General features: G+C 38.8%; 1 protein-coding gene across 1 annotated transcript; it reads left to right on the forward strand.

Moving 5' to 3' along the window:
* Positions 1-352: 352 nt before the first annotated feature.
* LOC139741954 (uncharacterized) lies at positions 353-14,417 on the forward strand. Its single transcript, XM_071652522.1, has 11 exons — positions 353-617; positions 4,912-5,167; positions 5,658-5,824; positions 6,624-6,693; positions 8,470-8,510; positions 9,077-9,167; positions 9,562-9,908; positions 10,627-10,643; positions 11,401-11,615; positions 12,423-12,536; positions 14,108-14,417. The coding sequence occupies exons 2-11, from the start codon at positions 4,942-4,944 to the stop codon at positions 14,203-14,205; spliced, it is 1,386 nt and encodes a 461-aa protein (XP_071508623.1). The 5' UTR covers positions 353-617; positions 4,912-4,941; the 3' UTR covers positions 14,206-14,417.
* Positions 14,418-18,522: the final 4,105 nt, after the last annotated feature.

Here is an 18,522-nt window from a genome sequence, read left to right on the forward strand (position 1 = left end):
ACCTTGCTCCCTGCGAAGGGAATTATCTAGCCTTAATCAAGACTTCTCCCATTCAGGAGAATACTGTTCGTCTCTTTTCCTATTCTATCTTTTTATAATTAACTACGAAGTCAATGGGAGCAATGCTGAGTCAAATATGTCTTTGCTATCTGCTACATTCAAAAGCTCATAAACGCCCCAAGGTGTAGTCGTGAAGTGTGGTATGCCAGGGCGAAGTATATTTATGAAAGATTATGACTTGAAAGAGACTATGGTAACATGGGGAGCAAAGGTAAGTTTCAAACATAACAGGGCAACTGCACCTCGAATGTTTTAGCCTACCATTTCAGTGTGTGTTGACTATCTCGGGGGCTGTGTATATTCAGTCATAGACGCTTCGCTTGAGGTCATCACACACAATCCCATGACGATAATTGTTATTCATCTGGAGCAGTGTCCATCACCAGTAATTAAAACGATACCTGATCGATGATTCAGAACTAATTGCGACGAAGTTGAGCAGAAGACAGATGTCAGGCATCCGCCTGCCACACAACAGTTTTCGACCTGCTTTCATTCTCGCAGATATTCATCACCCGCGCACTCTGGACGTCGCAGAATAGGAGACTGGTTTATCGGTACGTTTATGTGCGGTTCATTTTTATCGTCTGCTGTACAGCGTAAATCTCATCCACATATTTGCAGCTGTGAATGTAGTCTGATCATATTGTCATACGCGTAGGTTGTGAGTGGATGTGTCAGTGGGCGTGGAACGGAAAAAAAAAATCTTGTCGGTTTGTGTACATGATTCTGTGACTTGTTGCTGTGCGTTACAAAGTCCCGAAGATGTACAAGTGTCGCCAAAGGTCAAGAGCGATATTGATACCGGTGTCCTAGCTCTATTTCATGCCACTGGAAAAGGACCTGTTGTAGTATCACACTGAACGTCATGCTGCTTTAAATTTTGGTTCGGGTTGTCAGTTCAACAGATTAACGCATTAACTGCATATATGTTTATTCATTGTGCTTTAGTCACTGTGATGATTAGAACACACACAGTCCTTTACAGTGGCGGTTCGGGGGGGGGGGGGGCACAGGGCGCGCACCCCCGTTATTTTTTTTTTAAACAAAAGAAATAAAAAGGGAAAAAAATGGGGAATGGATGCGTGAGCCCCCCTTTGATTTTGTAAAGGCGCCCCCTCTTTACGGAATTCTCAAATATTGATATAGGCTGCATTAGTTGACTGGTATGGATATTGGTCTATGTGATAGGAGACGATTTCTGAATTGTAAGCATGGTTACTTAAAAACCAGCCTCTGAATCCGCCACGGTATAAAACTAGCTCCTTGCATTTATTGCACTGTGTACGGAGACAACCACTTTCGCGTGCATTTTACATTCGCGAATAAAGGGCCCTATCGGAATTTGCGAAAGTTTCAGGCACGCAAAATTTCTGTTTTTAGAGTAAATCTCCGGTGATTTCGGAATCTAAGTAATTTATGGTATATAAGAGTAAACAGAGCTCCCTATGAATATAAATCGGACGAGAACAAAATTGTCTGCATTCTTTTCCTCTATTTGCCTGTCTCTGTGGAGTCACTATTTACAGTATCTTGACGAACAACACACACACACGCACTGAAAGGTCAAGCTCCAGGTTTTCTCTGCGGGCTAGAATTGTTCAACGTAGTACACATATATGTTAACAAACACGCGGAAAATCAAATTGTTGTACGATTTCTGTAGCACAAATTCATAAAGCGATGTTTAGGCCTGTGACGTTTTATACGGTTGTGAATAATACTTACCTATATTCACGCGCTTTTTACTTTTAGAGGTCTATGGTATAGCTATTGATATTTAGCCTGATTTTGAAGGAAATACTTATTTGATAATTATTCACGAGGACCTCGTAGAAAACGTATTGTCATAATAGTAATCATCATTTTTGAAGGAATGCATTTGATGTGATCTCCAGTGTTTGGTCTGTAAAGGGTAATACCACCCTTTATGTAAAAGGTGACCTTTGATAATGAGAATGTATTCAAAATAACAAAATGATCCAGATAAAGTATTCGCTATATCTTAATTCTCCAAGGGAGTATAAACGCGATATGCGCTGTTCTCAAACCCAGAATCTCTTCTGTACATCTAAAGTGCACCGACACGTATCCACAGCACCACGAAGACAAGTCTTGCCTCTTGGAAGACTAGTTCCCTGCTTGATGCTGTTCACCCAGCAAAAATTAACCGTTCTTATTTTCTCTTGTTCTTCTTTCCCTACTTCTCGACTTCAGTGTCATTATGAATTTAACCATGATATTGATAAAAATTATAATCAATGTTCAAAATTCCTCAATACTATCAACAGTATCTCAATCGTTGTTGTATAATTCTTACTATCATATTCAACTATAATTACTTATTTTCGGTTCAATGTTATCACAGAAAACCACCAGTAAGTGCAACGACACACGCACAGACATGTCATTATTCATACCCACTCACGCAGCCGCTGCATTTGAAACGCGGACAAGCAGGCATACAATCGATAAAAAAAGTGATATACAATGGCACCTGTGCCAAGAAGAAAAAAAAATATGTCGTTGAATAGATAGTGGGAATAATTTTTTTATTAGTTTATGTCCTCGAAGGTCTTTATGTCAAATGAAAATTGCACCCCATGTTCATACATCCGATGATCATTGTAATCGAGGGCTATAGAATATGCCAGGCTTCCTCCCCCTTTGACATTCGTGTTGTCACCTTGTATATGGGCAATGTGCTCGTATCCGGCATCAACTCGCCTAGTTATCATAGCAACGGCAAAACATGTATTGTGACTGCTGTGCACAGTGCGATAGCGAAGAGAGCATAGCAATCACTCTACACGAGGATGAAATACCTTGATGTTTAGTAAGCGTGACACAAAGTGATGTATCCATATTTCTGTTATCAATTAGTGAAGGACCACATCAGCCACCAGTGCCTCCGTCGTACTTATAAGGTGATATTTGTATAGTGCTATGGGGGGGGGGGGGGGGGGGGGTCCAGGAATTTCGTAGAGGGGAGGCGCCTTTACAAAATCAAAGAGATGCGCACGTGCCCCCCCCTTTTTTTTTTCTTGTGTCTTAACAAGCCAATAAAAATTGGGCGCGCGCCCGCGGTGCGCCCCCTCTGGATCCACCACCCCCTGGTGTTTTGTATGCATTACCTCTCTCTCTCTCTCTCTCTCTCTGTGCGTGTGTGTGTTCGCGTGAGTCTATAGGGCTTTTTACACTTGTGTTTCTTAACCCCGGACTTTCTCTGACCCAGGACTATCGTTAGTCCCGTACCAATTTTTTCAGCTTTTTACACTCGCCAATTAGTCCCGTACTATATCTTGTCCGGGGCTAAGGAGAAAACTGACCTTTTTACACTCGTATTTCTTAGCCCCGGACTTTCCAAACCACATGAATATTCATAATTACGCTGTGTACTGTACACGTACACGCACGCACCAGCAGCACTTGATTACCTCGTTTCTGATTGGTCAGTGAAGGTCGGACTTCGTCTCCGTCGCTTAGCCCAGGATTATTTTTTCGTTCTGTTTACACTCACTTGCTTGGCACCGCAATTGCGGTGCTAGCACCGCAATTGCGGTGCTAACCCCTGCTATTTTGCAGGGCCAGATAGTACCGTACTATCGGTGGGGCTAGCCCACTTTGGCAAAAACGAGTGTAAACAGAAAGTGGGCTAAGGATAGTCCCGTACCAACGGTGGGGCTAAGGCCCCCCCCCCCCCCCCCCCCCCTTAGCCCCACCGTTGGTCCGGGGCTAAGCAAAAATTTACAAGTGTAAAAAGCCCTTATGTGATGATAGTCTCTGTTTGTACGTCTGTTTTGTCAGTTTGTCTGTCTTGTCCTCTCTCTCTTTCTCTCTTTCCTTCTCTCTGTCCTTGCTTTTATGTATAGTATTTAGAGGTTGATGCCGTATAGTTGCGAGATTAAGGGGTAAATGCAAATCGTACGCATTAATCAAAATACATTCATGCACACCACACACACACACACACACACACACATGATGTTTCAGTTATTCCAAACCTGATTTTCATTAAATAAACTTTGAATTCCTCTGAAAATTGTATGCTCTGTACTATATCATATGTGTTTTCTTGGTATCCCGTAAAAAGTTAAAAGCCTAATTCTCATCTCCACCAATACTGTGCCATCCCTTTGATATTATAAGTACACTTTATGCATAATATAAACTAGTATTTAATTCTGTAATGCAGTATGATCTAGCACAGTGCATTCATATCGAAATCATACTGCATTATAGTCACTATGCATTGTAGCATACTGGTGATGCGTAAATACGCATATTATGCTTTAATGTGCACAATTTTTATGTATCATACAATGGATTATAATATGTATTATGTTTTATGTTACAACAATATTTCCAACAACTTTGTTTCTGTCCCGTCGTAGAAGCCTCAACATTTGTATTTCCGTTCGCAGTATTTTCCTTTATTTAATGTGCAGTTTAATGTTTCCAGGTTAGCATGCCTGTACAGTGACGGGGCATTAAACTGCACATTCAACTCGAATATGAGACCGTTCTGAAGCAAATAATTTTCACACAACAATAGAATAATGTACGTACTCTTAAATGAATCCCACAAGGATTGGAACAATCATCCCCCAGCATTCCCATTGATTCCCACTGATCAGTTACTAACCATCCCCTTTAATGATGTAGGACTTAATTCAATACTGTCATTTCATTTTTGTGGCAAAAATAAATGAAATGAAATGAAATGAAATTAAGTTGGAAGTTATATATGTCATTTTGTTACATTATTCTATCCTTTTTCATTACGTATCAGGTTCATAACATTTGACCTCAGTATAACCTCTGACCTCATATCTCGTTGCTAATGTTAAGGTCGCCAACGATAGACTCTACTCACCGCAGATGGCGTCCCGGTTGCGTGAGGTCGCTACTCGCAGTGAGAGGGAAAGTTCTCTCGCAGTCCTGAGCGCTGCCGGGGATCTCGTGGCATCGACCTCGGTCCTCTACGCCGACCTCGACTCGGCCCTACCCGATTTTGCGACTGCCCTTGATACAAGTCTGAGGGTCTTAGGTCAGAGTATTGAGAATGGGCGAAGGAAAGTTAATGGCGGTCAAGCTCTCTCGCAAGGTAGGCCTGAATACATTGAAACTATCAAAAACATTGATTAATTAAGAATGTTATTTGCCAAGAAGGGTGCTTGTTGTTGTTGTTTCTTTCATCTCCAGCTTAATTATAGAGGCTAAAATACTTTCGAAAATGGTCGAGAAATGCTATTCGCAGAGCTTGTATGGTAATTTTGGACTTTTTTTTTTGGTAAAATTTTACCGATATATCAAATTTGTTGATTTTTGCTATCATGCTAAAGCTTGTACCATGCCTAAGTGACAAGATTGAGTAAACGAAGCATTGATGCACAATATTCACGGCAAAGGTCATTATTTCCAACCTACGCTCATCTTACTCACCGAGAGGTTACTAAAGAAATTCGATATTTCCATTATTAAATGTGACATATAGAAGTGTACATGATGACCTCGCATTCATTTTAGAGGTAATGATATATGTCAAAATAAATATGACTAAAAAGTAAATGTTCATCGTCATTCATATAACATAGAGTCGCGGCAACTGCTAAGACAGCTCGCGACCGCTTTGTCTGACGTCAGCAGACATACATTCACCATGGCAACCAGTGACGCTAGCCTTGAAAGTTTTCTACTCCCAGACAATCTCATGTCGATACGAGTCAAAATGCGTCTTGAGGAATTGGACCAACTTATCAAGGTAAACTTTCTTCATTCCTGGTGCCTATTCTCTTTGTATTGTTTCGTCGTCTTTACTCAATCACATCTCATTTCATAGTTTTACAGTTTCATAGCAGGAACGTTTCAATCTTATTCCATTTCTTTCAGACTTCAATTCTAACGAAATTGTTTACAATCTTAAACACGGCATGAGTATACGAGTACAAGTATATCAGATATTTACATATGTAAGTAAACCATTATGATGAAGGTAGTAACATTAAAGCAAAGTCATATGGAATTCACAACGTTGCATTAAACAACGTGTGAACATGTTGATTTGTTGAAATGGAGGGAACTGCTAAAAGGCTTACTAGTCGTTTGTATTTTGTAGTCGTGTCAGAAAAGAGAAAGAAATAATAGAATATATAATTTTATAAAGCAGTCATTGATATAAATATGACATAAAATGGGAAAGCTTAATGCGTATATCAAATAACATAAATCTGAACTCTATAGGATGAATAGAATGAAGGGGAAAAGAATGTGACCTCAAAACACATAAATCTCTGTGTGACAATAATTTTATATTGTATGCAATACCATACAGTTCTTATACAACACATTATATCAGAATAAAATGAAACTAAAATAAAGCTACATTGAACAAACAATCCCGCTAGTACAAATAGAACCAATAATTACAGGAGGGTCTAAAGATAATGTGATTACAATAAGCATGAAATGGAATTAGACTGTATAAGCGATTCACATCAATGAGTGTGACCACGAATTGCAGACGTTTTCCTGAATACTTGTCACACTCTGCATCATTTCAGGGTTTTCATGAGGAGTTCTCGTCAAAGGATGAACGTCGCTCCAGTACGTCACAACTTCAAACAGACGATGGTGAGAATGATACCTAGTTGTACTTGTTCTCCTGAAATATATATATATATTTGAATGAAAACAAAAGAGACTAGTCCATTAGACAGAATTTCGAGTGCCCTATATGAGCGCTCGGACATATTGATAACGGGCATTAAAAATACCTGTACAAATAAGGCTGTATACCGTATTTGCCGGCGATAGAGCCGCAACGCCGGATAAACTGCATCCCGTCATAGGTGATGAAAGACAAACAAGAAAAAAAGAGGGAAAAAGAGGGATTTTCTTCTGATCAAAGCTTCATTAAGTTTTCTACATTATTTCTTTTTTCTATGAGAAAATTTTTTATTTCTACGTATTTCCGCACGTTGCCTAACAAAAACAGTAATAATCTGCACACTACATAGTCCCATACATAGGTATCGGTCAGGAAGGTGATTTTCTTGAGTTGGAAAGGCAATACAGTAATTTGCTTTTGTTAGCGTATAGGCCTCACCCCAAGTTTATTGCTTTATTTTGTTAAAAAATGGTGCGCCCTTATCGGCGGGCAATTACAGTAATTGTTATCTTTGCTATAATAGACTTAAGGGAATAACATGATTAATGAATTAAATAACCAAGTGGTTCTGCCCTCAGGCGATGGGGTCGTTTGTCCCCACTGCCCACTCACCCAGAGCACAGGTAACTGGTAGTCCATAAATTTGCTTCCTTACAATATTATTCACTTCAATTCAATTATCTACCTTCATTGTGCTCCGATCCTCATATTCATATAATAACGATTGTCCAACCTTGAATGGGCGAACAGACTGATAGTCTCGACGCGGTATAACTTACAGTGATATCAATGCGATGCTATATGAATATGCCGGGGTCATCCCACAAGGCCGACACCCATGAGTCATACAGCCCACGAGTCCTACAGCCCACGAGTTCGACAGTAGTCAGATAAAGCCCATGAGACCTACACTCGGTAAAAACAGCCCACAAGTTCGACAGATACAACACGGGGCTTAATGTGTCGGTCTCATGAGCGTTGTTTGCTTAGTGTCGAACTCATGGGCTGTATGACTCGTGGGTGTCGGTCTCGTGACGTGCATCCGAAAATATAGTTAGTTGTAGTTGTTGTTTTAATCTACATCTCTTGCTGAAGATTTTTTTTTTTTTGCCATGTTATGTAGCCTTCCTCAAACAGGAGCTTCTACTTCTGTAAAATTCTAGGTCATTGTAGGTGTTGGCTTCATTAAAAGGAGACCTCCGGATGATTTTCAGACTTTTACATACGAACAACTATAAATAATTGGTTATACTCGGTAGTGAGTCTCAGAATTTGTAGTGATTCGGATGAGTATAAAAAGTGTTTTCAAAATTTATAACAAATCACAATGAACGAGGACAATGACGTGGCAGCCTCACGATAAGAATGCATGAGTAGAGGCTCAAGGAAGCAGAACACAAGAAGAAAACATGCATACATTATACACAGGTGAAATTGTTAAGCACGTAGCATTGTCAAGGAATTGCATTGCTACATTTCTGAAATATGTTAGGCTCCTATGTCATCATATTTGTTCAGTGCAATTTAGTTTTTTATTTTTTAGAGTATTGATTTCGCTGCTCAAGGACCACAATAAATTCATTAAATCTATACTTAGAGATGTTGATTTATGTACTGTGAAATTATGAAAATCGTCTGGAATGCCCCTTTAATGTTCACAATCATGTCTTCCTTCAAAAAGATGACAGGGTTTTGCTTTTGATATGATCTTGCAACAATATTCTTGTTATCTTTTGCAGCCAAAAACTTTTGGGACCTACTGTTTGGAGGCCGGGAAGAGGTACGGAGTGTTTCATCTGTCTTTAGTCCTTTTATTCCTTTTTTTTCGCTCTTATTCGAAACAATAAGCCCACTTTTCTTTGATGGCTGCACCTTTAAAGTCACACATAAGGCTTAAGGAGTTATAATATGCATCAACGTCTGATGAATTGTCGATGAGTAGTGCATGTAAGTCGTTGATTTTGTCAAATAATCTTATATGGCATTAACATTGCAGAGGATTAGTAATACTGCCCAATCTGTTCTTTCAGATTCTAACATTGAATCATTGATAAACGTGACAGCAATAAACACAATTGCTGCCTAGTAAATCTTAACACTTAATACTTATAATCTTATTAGTATGTAAGTTTAAATAAGTCGAACACGCCAATTTCTGTTAATTTGAAGGCCAAATCACATTTTATGATAAAACTTCAAACAATGTAACAATTTACTCGTCTGTTGGTATGTTCTCCTTCCTCATATAGTGTCAAGAAATCTACGACTGTAATTCATTCAAGTATGATACCTGCTTGAAGAATTCAATTCTTTTTCTCCACAACTTCTTATTCTTGTGCTTTTTAGGTCGAGCTCGGGGAATTCTATGAAACCATCACGGCAGTGCTCGGTCGAGAGCCGCGATGTCCACCCGAAAAACTTTCCGCCTTTTTTGGCTGTAAGTAAGCCAGGGCTTATATCTAGGCCGCTCCCAATTTTGACAGCAATATTAACCTTCTCCCTACTATCTCGATTCTTCTTTGAGTGTGTTATCATTTTGCCTTTTTTTCTGGATGTGTTCTTTCTGCAATCAAATATCACATATATACAACTTTCTACATCGGCATTTGGTAAAGAAAAACAACTCAGAAACTTACGGTGCAATGCAAAGATTGTAGAACGTATGATTGTCTGTGTGTATAAAGAAAACGACTCTGATAATAATCATTATTTTCATTATTACTATTATCATTATTATTATCATCATCATCATCATCATGATCGTCATCATCATCACCATTATCATCACTATTATTGTCTTTATGTATCTTCATTACTTTTTTCTGTGTTAGGTGACCTGATAGACCCGTTAAACTTCGATCGTTTCTCCTCGTTACTAAACACCAACCGCGTGCAGGCAGCGGATGAAAATTTCCTCAAGGGAATCGCTGCCTCCGTGTCTCAGTACCTAAAAAGCCAAATCAGGATTGGTCATTTACGAGACGCCATACCCCAGGGGGACTCAAATGAACCAATCAGACCGCTTGACTCGCGAACTCGCTCGGTGAGCATCGAAATGCAGCTTGGGTCTCCCTTCTCCCCGCGTGGTGACGGCTCCGACGAAAGCAAGACGTCACGATCAGGCGACCAATCAGGAACTTTGTGGCTCAAGAAAAAAATGGACACCTGGTTCCGTGAGGTGAGAGGATAGTTACAGTAGCGCTCCTTTAATTATCTTACCTCATGAATTCTATATTTGTCTCCTACCGCTGCCAACTCCTCGAAGCGACAACTACTAGCAAACTCAGTCGAAACTAGAAAAGAGGTAAAACCATAATTGGTTCTACATTTCACGCATACGCTTTTCTTTCTACATGTTACCCACCATCTGAGATACGCTTCTCTCTCGCTTTATCATAGTGTAATTTTGTTACATTTCCTTCCTTTTTTTTTGTTATCTGGTTGATAAAAAAAAAAACGTTTGTTTTGATTGTAACGTTGTGCAAATGAATATATATTTCTGTATCTTTTTATTGTGCAAGGCCCCTTGGTAGAGCAGTTTTTTAACTGAAAGGGCTACCCTGTTGAAATAAAACGGAAATAGAATGCTAAAAAAAATAAATAGTAAAGGAGACGGATTTATGCTGACTTCACCTCCTTGGACTATTTCACATTGTAACCGCTCTGTCAGGTTAATGGAGTGAGGAAATAGTTGGAATGGACTAGATGAAAATTAAAAAGTTAGCGTTTCCAATGAACTAGCTTTCTCGACATCGTGAACGTTTGTATTCATTATTTTGAAACTCTTGTTGGCTTCTTGAAAATTGATTAACTTCAACTGCGACAAAATGCGATTACTCATGCGCTATTTACTTATTCGTTTGCAAACTGTTTTTCCTCTTTCTCTCTCTTGACAGGTCGATCGAATATACAGGTAAGAAGATAATTCAAATCTTTAATTCCTTTTGTCACTTTCCCAACCCTTAACTGGTACTTCCTACACTTTAATCTTAGAAGAAACCAGGGAGCATTTCACTGTTAAAAAAAAAAAAAACCAACAACAACCTGTAGCATTACTGACATTTTCTTTTGTTAACTCTTTACATGTGTAAAGTCGAAGTATTCTACTATTCGATTACAAACTGTTGCCAACATAAAATGAGGCTTGCTTGTTCTCAGCAATATATACATGTATATCATGCACCGAACAACTTTCATAGACTCTTTTTTTTCGGGTCCTCAGGCCGACGGAAAATAACGGGAGAGAAAAAAATGGGGCAGTACAGCATGTTAATAATAATGATGATAAGGTCTTATTTATCCAGGGTAGCCTCTTCAGTGTTGCCACTGCTTTACCAGAGGCCCTGCTATTATTAATACCCTAGTATTTTCAAGTACCCATTTATACACCTGGGTCGAGAGGGACATAGTGGGTAAAAAACATCTTGTCCAAGGACGTAAGCATTGGGCGGGATTCGAACTTGGTTCTTCGATCAGGAGTCGTTACGAGTCTTATCCACTATGCCACAGCGCCCTCACATTGTTCAGAGTAGAAGTGAAAGAGGTATGAGAAAGAAAAGAAAAAAGGGAAATGTAATGGAGCACATGCTAGTGGAATATGAGAGTGGAATTCACAAGCAAGCCATCGACGATCAAAGTAACGTTTCTACTGTCTATTTCACTGCTGCCAGATTCTTTCACGGCGATATCAGCCGTGATGATGCAGAATCTCTTCTGAGGGGGCGCCCTTCAGGCACATTTCTCCTCCGGTACAGCTCGGTCAACCCGAGTCGTTACTGTATCTCCTTCGTTCACGCTATCCCCGTCCGCGACCACGACAGCTGCTTCTGGAAGGAGAATATTCGACGTCGTGACGTCATCATACATCACGAACTTCTCTGCACAAGTATGTCTATGGTGTTATTTCACAAGGCTGGCCGCGCCACGCTGTCACGAAATTTAAACCAAATGGCCACACGAACGTGGAGTTTTCAATTTTGCGCTAAAAAGCTAGCTCCGAACCTAGTTAAAGACTGATCATAAGTCAAAGGAATCGCGATCTTTTGCTATCAGCCTGAGAAACTCCGTTAGCGGTTATACGATGGCATTGAGATGCCCTTCAGATGTAGTATTTCTTTTTTTTTTTCAATCAGAGCCAAATTTAAATAATATTTCCTTTATCCTGTGCCAAGCTTTGCTCATTATTCATGTCTTCATACGTATTAGTGTCGTTCGGGTCCATGGCGTCGTGGTGCCTTCTGTTAGCTGCAGCATCGTACTTGTTTCATACTTGACCAACTTCGCACGAAATTGAAAAGTCCATAATTTGTTCGTATTGTCATTTTGTGTCAATTTCAAAACAATGAAATGCCTGCATTACTTATTGTTCTGGGCAGAGTCACCGGTTAATGATCTTCATGTTTGGATGGAGAAGATGATACGGGGAAATGATGCTATGGTGATTAACAGCACCACTGCTATCTTTCGAACTATCAGCGAGGTACATCTACTACATGTAAGACTGGGGCAGAATACTACTATTGCTGGCAGCAATATCAGCCTCAGTTTGTTGTTGTTGTATTTTTGTAGCGTGTAGTGCTTTTTGGATGACTCACTGATCAATAATTCTGCCAATGCGAAATGTATAATTCTGTATATAGCAACCCTTTCAGGATGCTCGCTTGCTTACATGACATTTCTTTTCCCGCTCTAGACGTTAAAGAAGCGACGAGTCCGCGACAATCAGCAGACGACATCACGAGGAGTTTTACCTTAGCTGACGTCAGCCCAAGACGGCTGCGAAAGGGTGCAGTCAATGGAAAGAAAGGTACGAAAGAGGGCGCTATTGTAACAAAAATATGAGCCATTTCTGTGCCAGGGACGTGGGGTTGGTCAGACAGTGTACAATCATGCTTTGCCTTTTCTGTGCTAATAGAAACTTAAATCACAGGAAGGGTTAAACGGGTTGTAAAAAGGGCTGAAATTCGATAGCACAAAGTATTCTGCGTTGCTGAGTTAGTTTTTATTTTCAAGCTCTGTGTGTTTTCAGGCTTACGCTTATATTGTATGTGTTCGTTTGTTCATAGTGATAAGCCGGCCGCAAAAACTGAGAGTTACTTTCATATGGGAACAAAATTATATTATCAAGACAGAGAAACAGAATAATAAACAAAATGTACTTTCACCATTTTCACAAAGGCTTTTAATAATGACAAAGTATGCTTCCTTTCCTTGAATGATTATTGTTCCTGAGATACGATTACATTGAAGAATACTATTGTGTCATTCTCTATGCCTTGTGGGTAGAGGATCAGTAAAGTCAGGCACTCTTTCAATAATAATCTTAAGAAAATTATTGTGAAATTCTTTGTATGAGTTTGTGGTTTTCAATCATCGTTCTAAAACAATGACATGACAGTTTGTTGTATGAAGTTCTCAACATGTGAGGGCGACACACTGAATTGACTGACATTTCTGAAAAAAAAAATAATATCCGATCTTCCTGTAGCCTTCACGGAGTGCTCCAGCAATCGAAGCAGGTATCGTTATACCTCCGTAATTGTGACCGTGCACCTCAAAACGAACATACAGTCGCACACACTGATTTTGCGTGAGGACTGAAAATAAGTGAAATGGGTCAACCTAGCCAAACTTGACTTTTTCATAATCATTTTCTGAAAGAGCGGGTCTACTTTTACATTATGCTAAAATTTGGTATCATAAAACGGGCAGGAAAGTGTGTTTTTTTTTAGCAGTTTATCTCGAACATTTTTGGTAGAATAGTGTGATTAGGTGTGTCTTTTAAGAATCCCTTTTTCATTTCTGAAAAACCTTGTCCACACTCTTCACTTTCAACTCAAATAACTTTTGAAAGGATAGTGCTACTGCTTTGAAAGCTGGCATTAATTATGGACGGACTGTGTTAATGAGGAATGCCTAATTTCAGTTTAATCTGGTAATCCCTGTATTGTTGTTACTCTGGTGGTTTACTTCCTGTTTTTGTCCCATTCATAGCACAGCCAGCACGGTTTGGTAAAGATTAAGCGCTTGAATAGACACTGTACTTTACAGAGCCTCTTTTCTCAGTTCCCACTTTTCCTAAGTTTGTGCTTTCCTTCCAATATTTAGATAGGCTAGGGGAGTCCATTTGATTTGAGTTATACATCATTTTAAAGCTTAAAGTCTGCTCTTTCAGAATGTGGTCCTAACTAAAAATTTATGTCGGGCGACTTTTTGTTTGTTTTGAGGTGCAGGGTCACAATTAATCTTCCTGTATTCACTTACCATGTTAAGTCAAACATTCCCCTTATGCTTACTAAGTTCTTCTATCTTGTTATTGCTCTCTCCCTTTCTCACCATCTCTTTTTCCCCTCCCTCATTTTCTCTTCCCGCCACCAGCTTTTAGCTCGTTGCACCAAGTCATCAAGTCAGGGGCTCTGCTGGAGGAAACGCTACGGCCGCCCAGCGGGCAACGCTTACCAGAAATAACTAGATAGCTCCAGCGGGAAACAGGAACTTAATGTTACTTGATAAACAAATTCTGCTGCAGGGTATATGATTATGCTCTGAGGGCCTCAGATACAATGCTTTTGGTTATACACTAAAGTGACGCAACACATTCTGAGAATATGCATAATCGTCTCAACGTTATTTTCGTCAAATTATTTTACCCCTCCTTAAAAGCGATTCTCCTTAACCATAACGTAATATGATGCACTCCAGAAGAGAAGAAGCCAAACCTTGTGGTAATGGGTGCGCTCCAAACAAGTTAAGTGTGTGCACAGTACTCAATCGATTGTTCCCCCATTGTCTTATACTAAAAGAGGGACAAATACAGAAAAAAAGTGCCAGATGAATACTATTCAATGCGCTTGAAATACTTTGAGCATCGTCTTGTAACGTATGAAGAGTCGGGTCACCATGCTCTCTAACACGGCGCTGTGCAGTCAGTGGCGCAGGTATAATCCCGTGAAGAACTAGGATTCGAGGGTATGGGGAATCATTCGTATCAAGAAGACTAACTGCGACAGATTGTCGAATAATTGATTATGTTGTAATAACACGAATCGATACTATTCGATATTTATTCGTGTGAGTTTTTGTGTAAGCTAAATATGAACAGTTAGCAAAGAGGGGTAATTTTATTCTCTATAACATATTATAGAGATTCAGCAATAAACACGCCTCAGGGAACACGTAAAAAGTTGATGGGCTGTGTTTGATACAAATGCCACTAGATATATATGCTATTTCTATCATCATATTGTATATTCTATACAAGGTCAACCGTGGTTATAAAATCGGTTTATAATAATCGTCTGCAGTCTTGCAATATGTCCTATCATTATGTATCTTTTTTTTACTAACAATACCGTATTTAACCACCAATTTTGTGCACTGGTGTACATCGACGCTGTCTTCAATTTCTCAAAACGGTTTTTCGTAGCCGTTGTACACTATGGAAGCTTTTAGGTTGCAGACACTCTGCCAGTGTAGGGAGATTTGCTCTTGGCTCTGACAAAGAAGCTAGAATGTTCGCAAGCGAAGGCGTCGTAGTACTGTGTTGAATAACGACAGAGTACTGTAAAACATGATATATTCGCGGCATGAATTTTTCGCGAATTGGAGCCGACAGCCTTTTTCGTGGCATGACATTTTCGCGAAGTGCCACTGGCGTTCAATGCATATAATGTAAACATGGATTTTCGCGTGCATTTTAATTTCGCGAATCCTGGCGCTCGCGAAATTAAAATGCACGCGAAAATTCCTTGTTTTACAGTAATTGGCCTTCGGACACAAGAATAAGTCTTTGTCATGGAGCAGTTGAAGTTGATATCAATTTCTCTTCGGCTCCGAAGCATTCACAACCCATACTAATGTCTATCTGCAAGGATTGCAGCTCGTTGTAGAAGTAGACGGTTAAGCAAAAGAATGTTTCATGCCCTTCTGATTTGGAAAGTCGATCATCTTTTCTCTCATTTAGCCCTTTCTCTGCCAGAGACAATGGACTGTGTGTACAATGCTATGAAATTTTTTCTAAAGGCAATTGGCATTCAAAGCACACTAAGGTTTAAGGTATTTTAGCCCGCAAACTATGTTTGAAAATCGCATAGTCAGGTTTGAAGAGTTATTAAGTATAAACACTTTGGTCAAACCCACACTTATTGTCATTTTTCTAGCATCATAATGAAAGATCATTGACTTTCATTATTCCGCTGGCAAGGGGAACGATATTACATGTACTAACGGCAAAATGTCTACAACAACTTAAAGGGATAATGCACTCAAAACTAGAACTAAGATTTTGTGAAATTTCGTTCATTCTTGCATCCATTTTTGTCAGGCTGTTTCATTATTATTACTGTGATAGAGACCGTTAAACTCACAAACGCTATTCCGTCTATGTACATGTATAGTGAATCCTTTTCTTCTTTTTTTATTTGGCTTGAATGAGGCCGCGCTTCATATTACATTCCAATGTATCATTAGTTTGTTTGGAAGATCATAATTTGACTATATGACTTGCAATGTGTTAACACTCACTGGATCGAATTTTTATTTTCTTATTAATCAGTCTATGCATTCAAGTGTGAAAAGATCTTTTATTGTGATAATATTAATAAAGTATGTACATACAAAAGGAAAACAAATCAAATTGTCTTCTGTTGCCTTTAACATCAGACGGATAATTGAAAAGTTCTACACACACAGACATAAAAACAGAAACACACACACGCACACATTGGTCCGTAGAGTACACCTTTAATATCTTTATGTTCTGCATAATGACAATGATAGGAAGTACAGTACTACCAGTACTATCATTATTTTCAATACTAAAACTGTTTTGTATATTTGAAGAGTTTGTTTGCAAAAACCGATAAGTCCATATTTGCCAAATGGAGATATTTGCGATTAAAGGTCAAGAAGAATAAAGAGAATAAGAAAATTTTTGCTTCTTTTGACCATAACTTAAAAAATATACCTTTATATGTAGTGACCAATATATCATTTAAAAGGTATTATTTTGTACTTTATGACAGAGATCGTACTTCAAACTCTTCAAAAATGGACTTATCGTTTTTTTTTTTGCAAACAAAGCCTTCATTTCTTATTATCATAATTGGATGTGTTTTCATTGTGATGCATAATACCCATGTCTATACTTTTAAAGGGGATGGCTAGTAACTCAGTTGGAATCAGTGGGAATGCTGGGAAATGATTGTGGGATTCATTTAAGAGTACATTATATATCTATTGTGATGTGAAAATTATTTGCTTCAGAATGATCTCATATTCAAGTAATGTGCAGTTTAATGTTTCCAGGTTAGCGTGCCTGTAGAGTGATGGGGCGATTAAACTGCACATTACTTGAATATGAGACCGTTATGAAGCAAATTATTTTCACACAACAATAGATATATAAGTTATCATCCCCCAGCATTCCCACTGATTTCCACTGATCAGTTACCAGCCATCCCCTTTAACATATAGCAAGTTGTTTCGTTGTAGTAAGTTTTCCTGTGATAAATGGATTATATTTGTGTGTGTGTCTGTCTGTGTATATGTTTGTTTATTTTTGCGTAGGAGGAAATAAGAACAACACAAGAGATGAGATAAGCGGTTTCATTCATTATACGACCACGAGACATTTGTAAAAGACGTATTCCGGTGGCATAATGATATGGCATGCGTCAATATTGTAATAGGAATAGTAGAGCAAGCTGCATGGGGCAACATATTCAAGTGTACGTACTTTCGAGACAGTATGGAACAAATGAACAAATGTGTCTTTGTTTCATGTATTTTACTTTAATGAGGTTTAACCCACTTACCAAAAAAAAAAAACAAAAAAACAAAAAAACAAGAAAGAAACTATGTAGCATTCATTGCACAACAGCGTACCTCCATTATATTGGCTGTATCTCGGCGAACGCTGCGTCTTGTGTCACATTATAATACGCATTTGTACAGTCGAAATTTGCATAATCCTTGGGACTAGATTCCAGCTACTTGCTGTGAATTCTGGTACAGCTATGATTTACCGAACCCGTTACAATGAACTCACAATCAATGGAGGACATTATTTTCAGAGCCACCTTGATTAATGATAGGGCGCCCTCACAACTTCCGTTTCATGCAGTTATTTACAACAATCCTGCAGTAACGGTCAATATAAGCTAATGAAGATGGTTCAGTGCATTATAATATATATTTCTATTAATGTATTTATTTATTTATTTCGCGGTTTTTTTTTTTTTTTTTTTGGGGGGGGGGGGGTACTTTTACTGTAAAGTATTCCCGCTTTTATTTTACAAATTCAATGCGATATGGATTCATGTCTTTCTTTTTTTTCTCATGTATATAATACTACATAATGATATAAATTGATTTTGCATACAGCAATGCTAACACTCAGTGAGCTAATCTATCACTGTATCGGCAATCGAAAGGAAAATGAATATGAAATGACCTGAACCCGCATGGAGGGAGCCAAAAAAAAAATGTTCATAATTTATTAAGGATTTCAGTCTTTATAGAAAGTACAAAATGTACGCATAGACCTGCCACATGTACGTATTTCGAACTATTACTTGAATTCAGTCTTTAACTTTTTCTGTGAAAGATTATTTCTAAAAAGATATTACATATACATTGACCGTTCGCACAATAAAACAAAGTTTCCTACTGCTCTTCAATCGTTAAAGGGGATGGCTAGTAGCTGATCAGTGGGAACGCTGGGGATGATTGTTCCAATCCTTGTGGGATTCATTTAAGAGTACACTGTTGTGTGAAAATTATTTGCTTCAAAA

Source organism: Diadema antillarum, unplaced genomic scaffold, assembly GCF_040938485.1.
Source record: "Diadema antillarum isolate AM-2024a unplaced genomic scaffold, OU_Dant_1.0 seq00000965_RagTag, whole genome shotgun sequence".
Lineage (NCBI taxonomy): Eukaryota > Metazoa > Echinodermata > Echinoidea > Diadematoida > Diadematidae > Diadema > Diadema antillarum.